The sequence below is a fragment of the Alligator mississippiensis genome, chromosome 2, assembly GCF_030867095.1.
Source record: "Alligator mississippiensis isolate rAllMis1 chromosome 2, rAllMis1, whole genome shotgun sequence".
Taxonomy (NCBI): domain Eukaryota; kingdom Metazoa; phylum Chordata; order Crocodylia; family Alligatoridae; genus Alligator; species Alligator mississippiensis.
This window is the reverse complement of record NC_081825.1, coordinates 188814725-188825043: the sequence shown is the minus strand read 5'-3', so window position 1 is coordinate 188825043 and position 10319 is coordinate 188814725. Positions and strand designations below refer to the sequence as shown.

Here is a 10319-nt window from a genome sequence, read left to right as displayed (position 1 = left end):
AAAAGTTGCAGCATTAACTCTTTCATAACCATTGCTGATTTGGCAGCAGCTTTTGGCTGCTTGGCTATTACAGGGCATACTTTACTGCTAAGCCAAAAGCTGCTGCCAGTTTGGCAGTGGTGAAAATGTTAACATTGTAGATCTGACCCTGAACAGTGAACTCCACCCCTCCCTCTCTGGGTCAGTGAGGAGAAGTGGAGCAAAAACTGTAGCCACCAGCCATGCTTCCATTCCAGTGCCGAAAATGACTTTCCCCACTTAATACTGCACCCCAATTTTGGAGGGATGCTTTTCTGGGGGAATCATATATGAGGTATTAATAATTCCTGGTAGCTTAGATGAGGCAGTATGCACTGTTCACTTACAAGAGAAGCAGCTATGATGCCAACCTTGAAATCAGCCATTTTCTCTTCAGGTACTTCAAACATTTTTATCAAGAACCTCTCCAAAGTAGCTTAAGTAGTGGAGCAAAGGAGCTTTGTTGCAAAGGAAACTAAAGAAACTGCCAGTTCCAAGAAAGGAAGAGGTAACCTCTCAGTAAGCAGTAATAAATATGGTAACACGGATGACTAAGTTGTTAATTGAGGGCACTGGTGAAGATAAAATTGATCCAAATTGGACATCCTGAATTTCATCTCCAAGAAAGTAACACTTTAGCCTCAGTTTTCCTAATACCCCCCCACTAAAAAGGTAATCTCCATACTTACTGCATTTACAATTCTCACAACTATTTCTCATTCATTGCGTTCCTTTTGAACCTTGTAAAGCAGGAGTGTCAAATATAAGCCTTCCGCCCTATGGCAGCAATGTTAATTCATCTGGCTGCTGGAGTGGGTGTTTCAGTGCAGCTCCAGAATCCAGGGAGTTAACACCCCTAACCTTCCCACCCAATCCTTATCCACCACCAAAATCAGGGGGCTTAGCCGCACCTGACAACTAAAATCAGCAGCAGGAGAAAAGTGAGAGGAGAGCAGTGGGGGACGAGAACAGGAAGTCTTCTGGTCCAAATTCAACCAATGGGCCAAATGAGTTTGACAACCCTGGTGTAAATCCTTCCTGGGGTCAAAAACAAAAAGGAAAGACCAAGATGGGAAAAAAATGTTTTGAAGAGAGTTTATCTACAGATTTGGAATAAAATCCTGGAAGATTGCCCCCAAAACTCCCACCTGGCCATAAGAGACTATATGTATGCTTTGCTGCTATTACCCATAAAGCTTTATTTTTTTGCTAACATACATACAGTTCAAACACACCCAGAAACCAAGCTATGACTAAATGTTTTTAATGACATTCAAAATACAAAAAGGATCTCTTACTGATCTCGCTCTAATACAAGGCTTTCCTTTCCAGGGAGTCTGCTTCAAGTCCAAATGGAAACACTGTACCTCACAGAACAGTTTCATACCTATAGCTGAGACATCAGCACATCACATCACATCCACAGCCAGAGCTGCTAGCTGCTTGACCCATCAGAAAACTGTCATACATTGTACTTGTACGCTCACGCATGCTAAAAGTCAGTTGAGGCCACTCCTCAGGGATATCTTCACTAGAATATTTCTAGGGATGCTTAACACACCTTATATTTCTTTGATAAAACAATATGCATCCAATAAAATACATTAGAAAGAAAATAATAGTCAGACCACTGTAACAATGTTTAGTTTGCACAGCCCATGGTTAGTTACTTATTGTGCTTTTATTTTTAGTGGCACTGTAGGAGGTATGATTGAGCCCATGACCCAGTCTAAAGGACATACAAGTTGGGAGAGTGTTTCCCTCTCTGGAGGCAGGTCATGCCATCAACTCAGTTCAGTGAGGCCTTAAGGTTTCTTCAGTTCTTTGTAACTCCACATTGTGAGTTCATTTTAAATCTATAGCACTGGTAAGTTATTTCTACATATTTTTGGTAGGAAGGGAAAACAGGAGTTTCTTGTTTTCACACTTGGACCCTTACGTTAAGGTACCTTGTCCTTGTGGTCAAGACCTTGTCGTTGCACCAGGGACAGCCAAGATGGCTTCCTCACGAACACAAAGCACTCTATTACTTCCCCACCGGATACTGCCTAAAATGTGCCAGAGCCAAGCCAGGAATGGTTTTTTTGTAGCTTCATTTCTGAAAAACTCCCAAATACTTGGAAACCATGGAACAGATGCTAGATAAAAGCTTACCATTTCCTGTTCTGATAAAAGCTAGGCTGAGAAAGAAAAGAACAATTTTCAAAAGGTGGTCTCCTAGAACAACACTAAACTCTTTATATGGATATTCTTTATTTCCGTTTCAGGACTCTCAGTCCTCCTCTTCATGTTCTACTTTAGGTCGGAAAACCTTCCTATTCCTTTTTTTACTACTGTGGAATCCTACCGTTCCCCCCACAGCCTCTTCTCCAGTGCCAGGATCTCCTTTTTTGCACAGGTCCTTCAAGTTCAAGCATCCCTCCTCTGCCTTTTTCTCTCCACAGCCTACATGCCCCAGCTCAACCTTATCCTCTACCTTCAGATCACCAGCCCTCTTGGGAGATTTCCTTTTCAAGCTTTGCTTTGTGTTCAAGGATTTCTTATCATCATCCCCTGCTGATCTTTTCCTTCCCAAACTATCTATGCCCATCTTTGTAGGTTTCATAAAGACAATTCTTCCAGCACCACAACTGGAGGGGTCCTGGTTGAAATATGGGATATAGCCATCTTGGGCAGATGAGCTGTGTTCCCCTCCTTTCTTCTTCAAGCCCCCTAGAAACTCCATAGCTACCTCCCTGTTGGTTTTATCACTCGACTCTGAGACTCCCTCCAGGCTGTACTTGGTCCAGCGTTCTGGGTGTGTCACATAGTCGGGGACTGATGGAGAGCTTTTAGTAGTCGGAGGTGGTTTGCCTTGCCTTCCAAAGCTTTCGGGTACCATCTTACTAGGGAGAGTGGCTGGGGGTAGGGGGCGTTTAAACCTCCCATCGATAATGTTATCTTCAGCCAATGATGGTGCTGCCAATTTGGCTGCTCCTTCCAAGCAGTCAAAAATGCTCTGGCTGCGCATGGAGAAGGTAGAGCTCATGCCTTTTAGGTGGAATGGCTGGACAGGCGATTTGAGGTTGATCTTTAAAGACTCAGGATTCTCACCTGAGCCACAAACCACGTCATCCAAAGACAGAGATTCCTCTGGAGATATTGTATCAACTTCAGCTTCATCTGCTAAACCGAAGTCTTCAGGGTCTGAATCACTGAGTGACACTGTGTCTGAGGGTTGAATGCCATCATAGTCAGCAACCTCACTGGCAATTATACCCATAAAGGGCTCGCCAGCACCTTTATCTTCCATTTTCAAGTCGTCACTCAACTGCAGTCTCTGGATTAGGTTCAGCAGCAGCAAATAAGGCCTTCCAAATGTCCAATGAGTTTAAAGCCTAGCGTAAGAAGGAACAAATATAAACTCAACTGCAAAATAAGACTCAAATCCCAAGAGATCCCCATTACCATTGCAGCAGTCCAAGCCCAAAGAATACACTTGACCCAAATAGTGCTAAAAAATGAAACAGAGAAGAATCACTGTATAAGGACTACCCGTTACACTTAGAGCTGAAAAGCAACCTGGCCTCCATTATGCTATTTGAACCAACATATTGACTCTCATTATTTCCACTGATGTTGTACGTGATAGACATTCCAGACCATGCTATGCATTACTACTGGAAACCTTAGGCACCTGTACCCATTCCGTGACCTGAGTGACTCCTAAGCAATTCTTGTTTAAACTAAAAAATATTCTTTACTGCACTAATCCTCAGGGAAGACTGACTTTCCAGCATACAGGGCTGCTTAGAAATCCTCTAACCTGTGTGCTGGTTTTGCTTAAAAACTGCAGATCTTGTTCATTAGTTGATGCTGAGGTATGTTGCTTCTGAAAAAGCCTGAATATCACATGACATTCTTAAACACTTCCTCCAGATTGGTTTGTTTACCTTCAGCAATAATTGAAGGTCACACTCAATATTTATCCTATAGGATTAATGGATGGAAACATGTCCCAAGCCCTAGCAGCATTCTGTCAGGCACTCCCTTGTATTCCTGAGCTACCAGCATGCTTTTTGTTCCCCAAATTCTACAGGACAGGTGATAATGAACTGTTTATCATAAGGACATTGTCAACACACCAAGGTCAGTGGCCTAGATATGACATCATGTCTTACTGAGTTGAAGTACAGGTTTGAACCCCAAATTCACTTATCATTTGCTTGCAGGATCTCTGCCAGGGTGAAGATGGTTAATCTGAAGCCAGAGATGCAGCTGGCCCTGTTAATTAGGACTACTTTGGTTAGCACAGCATCTGATGAAGTGAGCTTCAGCCCATAAAAGCTTGTGCTATATATCTGCTTTGGTTAGTGCATAAGGTGCAAAACTCTTCTGCCTTCTAATCTGAACACCCCTGCTCGCTGAGCAAACAGAGCTGCTAGTGGCTAAGTGTACCTTAGTTCAGCTCTCTTTGAGAAAGAGAGTTATGGAGATAAGAGATTTCTATACAAAGAGGAAAGAAAGAAAGCTTCTGTAGGTAGGAAAGATAGGGCAGGAAGGAGCACAAATTGAAACCAGATCCCTCGCTACACAGGCATGCCTCACATTGTGTGCTCCAACCAGTTGTCTCCAAATAGACAGAACCAGAAATCTAGCAAAGAAGAACAGTGTTAAAAGATAGGCAAACAAAAGGGCACAGCTGATTTCTATTTCAAAATAAAAAATGGAATCACTCCTAGCCTTTATTGATGATCCTTTTTCCATTTGACACACATTTTTTCCCTCTATACTGGAGAACTGATGCAACATAAATTCTCCTTTTGCTTGCTCTCATTTGTATATTAGCATCACTATGAGTTTCAAGACTATACACAACTCAGATACTCTTTTTGTAAAGCTACCTTCTAACATAATGGCTATATTCATAAAATACTATGCATAATGGCATAGGCAATAAAGATATCTAGAATCAGGGCAATATTTCCAATATACTGTAAGAATTTTAAAATAGGAAAAAAATAATCTAAACTATTCAAATAAGTTCTCCTTAACGGCCACATTAAATAGACATGGAATGTCTGCTAGTCACTCACTAGCAGACTGAATCAGTTTTCTTTCCTGGGAATCATTTAAAGCCACCAAGGATCTCAGCTCCTGAACCCTGAAAAACAAACATCTGCATAAAGATAAAGATAAAGATAGATAGATATATATATATATATATATATATATATTTAAAGTAAACCTGAGTTTAACAGGCAAACTTGGCACATTTTTTGAGGCATCCCCATGCAGATATTTCAGAAAAGAACTTTGTAAATCCTGCTAAAACAGACACCACTGAATCCATTCAGCACTTAATATCAGTGTGCAGATTAATGCTAACTTCCCTTCGAATGAACTTTGAGGGGAAGAAAGAGAATTCACAAATGTATTATTTTTTCTGTGGTTTACACTATAAATGATTAAGAATGAAACTCTGCTAAGTAAAAAGAGATCAGGAATTCACCATCATTGTGGTTACCAAGAGTAACTGATTATAACTAATAAAGGATAATAACCACAAGCACTGAACATTGCAGGAAAGAGACAGAAGGACAGAACAGGACTGGATTTTCAAAGTAATTCTACACTCCCAATTTGCAGCAGATATTATAAAAAGGTGTAAGTGATTAGTCTTCAGAATAGCGTGATAGATTTTTTTCCCCACAAGACCTCAATGGGAAATTTGGCAATCTGTCACAAAGAAAGCTGATAGATGGTTTTGAAACCTGGTTCCATTCAAGTCCTGAAAAAAGCATAGGAGCCCCTGAAATCCTGCCCATTCTGTCTTTAAAGCTATGGCATATGGATCAACGGCTTTTGTAAAAATAACAACAATCCCTCAGAACCAGGTGGCCGACTGGGTGGCAGTAAGTCTACCTGTATATAGCCTGCTTTCATACTGATGCCAGGGTGATAGTTGACTACATTTTGGTGAATTAAATTGCCTAACACTCCAGGACTGGTAACAAAACAGTCCCTGTTTTGGGACCCTGTGTTGGGACCCTGGGAACCTTTTCAATTCTGGAGAACATCGTGCTCGAGCAGTGACCCCTACTCCCCAGACAGACTCACAAATTCGTTGTGGTGATCCGAATATGGTACAACTCAGCTAGGACGGCACCTCTCTGAATGGATAGGTCCCCGTCAGACTCTTCCATCCTGGTCTCAGCTAACAGGGTTCTGCTGGATCACTTGTGACCTGCACAGGGGTCCAAGAGTTAGTCACTCCACACTTGGGCAATGAGCCTTTTATCACCATACTGAGTACAGAAGGGGAAAGAGCAGAGACTGGACAACAGCTACGCTAACACTGTAAAGCTTAGTGAAGGTGGCCATATAACTATGCAAACACAAGTCATGGTTTATTCTGAAATAATTTACCTTGGCATTCACACCACAATAAAACCACTCTGGTGTCCAGAATGAACACACAATGACCAATTCACCACACGCTGGCATTTGCAATACACACTACTGTAAGCCCTTGCCAGTCAGCAGATAGGAAGCCTATAGTCCACTGAGCAAAGGACTACCCTAGAAGGAAGTCATGGACATCAGATGGGTACTATCAGCATAATAGAGAGGAGGATCCTGGCAGAGGTACCACCCTGCAGCCAGGGATGGACACACAATCTGCTCTCCCACACTGGCAGCCAGAACACAGGGTAGCGTTGCAGCTTAGAGACCAGTAGTTCTCCGCCTTCTTAGACACAAGGCATCCCTCGTTAGGCCCAAGGCCCGCCCCCCTCTCCCCTTGGAAAACTCTGGCTCTTAGCTTTCACTTGTGTTTTGACTACAGGAAAGATCAAAGAGCAATTATTCAGCTGCAAAGAATAATTTCACAACAGGTCAGAACATTTTTAATGTTGGAGGTTTCAAATTGGAATCCTCAAGTTTATCTTGTGAACTGTGTTTGCACACCTAACAGTGCTACCATTGCGTGGCACCCCATGGCACCCTCAAAGGACTCTCAAAACATCTCAGGATGCTGCAGCACCCTGCTTGAGAATCACTGTTATGGACTAATTATGGGGTGTCAAAGATATGGCCTGGGAGCCATAGATGGACTGTGAAGTATCATCAGCTGCCCCTTCCACCCCCCATGCTGCCCCTGGGACTTGCAGTTGACCCACACACACCAAGCACTGAACCAGCCACAAACACAGGGCCTGGGATGAGTGCCACATCTGATGCCACATTTGATGCCCACTCTGGCTGGTTTGGACCTTATGTTGCATGGCTGGTCCTAGGACCACACCACATGCAGTGTGTGCAATGCAGGTCCGAGACTGGCCGAAGCAGGCACTGCACGTGCTGGGTCTGATACCCAGCCCATGGATGGACCACAGGCCGCTCATTTGGCCTAAGGGGGGGGGGGGGGGGGGGGGGGGGGAAGAATGATGCTGACTGCTGGGCAGATGGGGGGCAGTATGACGTGCTGGGGCTCTCCTCACTTGAGGCAGCTACCCATCCCCTAGGAACAGGAGCTTGCGCTGCTGCCACCGATTTGTGGGCAGGGGCATGAGCTCCCAGGGCCCCATTCACCCCCTAGCCCCACGGGCAGGGCTGAACCCCCTTTGGTGAAGCCTCCCAGGGGAAGGGGGCGTCACTCCACCCTTCTCCCCCTCTTGAAACACTGCTGGGCACAGTGCTCCCCAGCTCTGCCTTGCTGGGAAGAAGGGAGGAGGAACCCCCCACCCCCACAAAGCGAGTGCTAGGGGCGGCTGCTGTGCTTGCCTGGCCCTCATTATGCCAGGGGAAACAGAGATACGTAAAGCTTTCTGGAGATACTTCCCAAACTTTTCCTCAGCATGAACCCATTTATGGCCCCATTTGCTCAGCATGACCCCTCACTCCCAACCCAGAGCCGCCCACCCCCGTAACCCTGATTTCGCAACCCCATCTGGCATAATGACCCACAGTTTGGGAACCACTGGGCTAAGTGCAAAGAAGCTAAGTGCCCAGACCCCCTCAGCAATGAGACCCATCTGCAATGAGGGGAGGGGCTGGGCGGACACGCAGGGTCTCTCACAACCACACGCCCATGCACACCCTTGCCTGTGCACCCAGGCACACACGTGCACACACCTGGGCATGAGAGGCCCACAGCCCACCCCTCCCTGCCACAAGGAGGAGGTGGGCTAAGGAGGGTGATGCTGTTGTGCACACAGCATCGCCAGGTCTTAAATATGAAATTGTTGTATCGGAAGCTCAAAACGATCGTATTTGCTGAAAAACTATTGTCCGCTGCAAAAATATGCAAATAACTATGCAAATAAGCCTTCTTCTCGACTTCCTATTGCTCACGGCAAGTCGCCGGTGAGTCAGCAAGGACTTCAAGTCGAAGCATTTCTTTATTTGGAGGCTAGGGCTGACAGCAAACCCAGGTGTCATCTAAGACTCCCTGAGAGCGACTTCGGATTTGCATTTGCTGCCTCAACAATTACCCTACATTTCGCGCACTTTTACTACCACTGAACATACGAGAGCTCCAATGATCCTACGCAGAGGCTAATGATCGCGCACCTCGCAACACTGCGCACGCGCGCACAGGGCTGCCCTGCCCCCGCATCTGCCCTTCCGCGGGCCGCTCCGCGCCGCATCGCCCCGCCCCGCCCCCTTGCACAACGGGGGGTGGACAACGGCCGTGCCCTGGTGCCTGCCCCCCGCCCGCGCGAGCCCAACGGCAGCCCCGCGTACCTCCGCGGAGCTCGAGCCCAACCACTCCGCGCCACGGTCGCGTTCCTTCCGGGGCGGCCCCTGCCCCTCAGCGCCCTTGGCGGCCACCGTCCGCGCGGGGCAAGCTGGGAAAGCGAGTCCGCTCCGCCCGCGGAAGCTCTAGCAAGGCGCGGGAAGTGGCAGGCGCCCCGAACCACAGCTCCCATGGGGACAAGCGGCAGGATGGGCAGGGCAGGGGGGAAAGGGCAAGGGCAGCTCGTCCCTCCGCTTGGCCTGCTGGGAGTTGTAGTCCACGGACTCTCGGGGGACATTTGGCGAGCCTGCCCCCGCCCCACCCCGCACGGAAGGGACTGCGGCCCCCATAATGCACCGCGGTGTTAGCCGCTCTCGTCGCCGCGCCCTGTTACACCAATGGGGTGGGGTGGGGCGGGGCGGTGGAAGGTAGACTGCAGCCAATTAGGTGCTTGTATTTTGTAAACCGCCGCGGGATAGGTCGGGATGCGGGTAGCATTCTAATCCGCAGCCTTGTGGTCCCCGGTGCAAGCGTTCCCTAGTTCCTCGTGAGGGGTGTGGGGTAGGAGCATCAGAGCAGCCCCTTACGGAGGGAGAAGGAAAGTGAGGCACTAGCAACCGCAGGGGAGGTTAGCACGAGCCGTCTCTGGGTGTAGAGTCGTAGAGAAGCAGGGATGGAGGGCTGCCCAGAGATCATGTAGTCATCCAGGCCCCCTCTTGGGAGCAGGGCAAGAGCTTTCTGTGGCAAGCCACACTTGATCTCCCAACCTGCTTTCTCTGCTAGATGAAGGAGATGTCAACATGCCTCTTGCTTTTAGAGGTGGGAGGGGAGTGGGATACAAAGCCAAGCGTGGCTCATCTGAGATCACTCACACCCATCATGGCTTTGCTATAGGCATGCAGGGAGGGAGAGCCAGGGGGGAAGAAATAAACCTCTACCATCAAAATGAAGGAGGATAGTTTGGCCACCGTGGGGCTGCACAACATGGCCAGCTCTGACCATCAGGGATGTAGTGCAGTGGCATAGCAAGCTCGCTGAACGCCTGGGGCGGGCGGTGCGGGGTGGAGGGTGAGGGTATGCTGGCCACACAGATGGCGGCAGGTGGGGGGTGGGGTGCCTATGGCACGGGCAAGGGGAAGGGAGGTCACACCTGCCTGGGCTAGCGCTGCAGATTCTCAGTGTCAGCAGTGCGAGCTCTGCTGTGGCCAGGCTTCCTCCAGCAGATCCGGGTGTCCTATTTGCTTCCCCCCACCCACCCCAACCCTGATACATGTTGGGAGTAGGGCTGGGGCTGCTTTGCCAAAGGCTCCCCAGGGTCAGGGGAGAACCATTCCACCTGTCCCATTCGCCCCCCACCCCCTAGATATGTTGATGGGTGAAGTGCTGCCCTGCCCAGCTCCCATGGCCCAGCAGGGGCCGCCTAGGGGCTTCCCCTGTCAAGGCAAGGACTCCCAGAAGGGGAGGTGGATGGATTTTGGCAGCCTCTCATAGTTGGCGCCTGGGGGTGGTGCCCTGCTCACCTCATCCTAGTTAACACTATTGCTGTAGCGTGCTGTTTAGATGAACACAGTTAGCTGGTCCA

At 48.0% G+C, this 10319-nt stretch overlaps 1 protein-coding gene across 3 annotated transcripts; it reads right to left on the bottom strand.

Moving 5' to 3' along the window:
* Positions 1 to 1266: 1266 nt before the first annotated feature.
* TSSC4 (tumor suppressing subtransferable candidate 4) lies at positions 1267 to 8850 on the bottom strand. Of its 3 annotated transcripts, XM_059722588.1 has the most exons (4): positions 8746 to 8850; positions 6118 to 6244; positions 5094 to 5161; positions 1267 to 3395 (listed from the first exon to the last, which is right to left on the bottom strand). In XM_059722588.1, the coding sequence occupies exon 4, from the start codon at positions 3308 to 3310 to the stop codon at positions 2291 to 2293; it is 1020 nt and encodes a 339-aa protein (XP_059578571.1). In that variant the 5' UTR covers positions 3311 to 3395; positions 5094 to 5161; positions 6118 to 6244; positions 8746 to 8850; the 3' UTR covers positions 1267 to 2290. The 3 variants fall into 3 exon arrangements, with proteins under 3 accessions (XP_059578571.1, XP_014457713.2, XP_006279010.3); XM_014602227.3 differs by lacking the exon at positions 5094 to 5161; XM_006278948.4 differs by lacking the exons at positions 5094 to 5161; positions 6118 to 6244 and having other exon boundaries at positions 8746 to 8809.
* Between the last annotated feature and the right edge of the window lie 1469 nt (positions 8851 to 10319).

What these genes read in the sequence shown, in the direction of transcription:
- TSSC4 (XM_059722588.1), bottom strand. Translation starts at nt 3,310, where the DNA reads ATGGAAGATAAAGGTGCTGGCGAGCCCTTTATGGGTATAATTGCCAGT.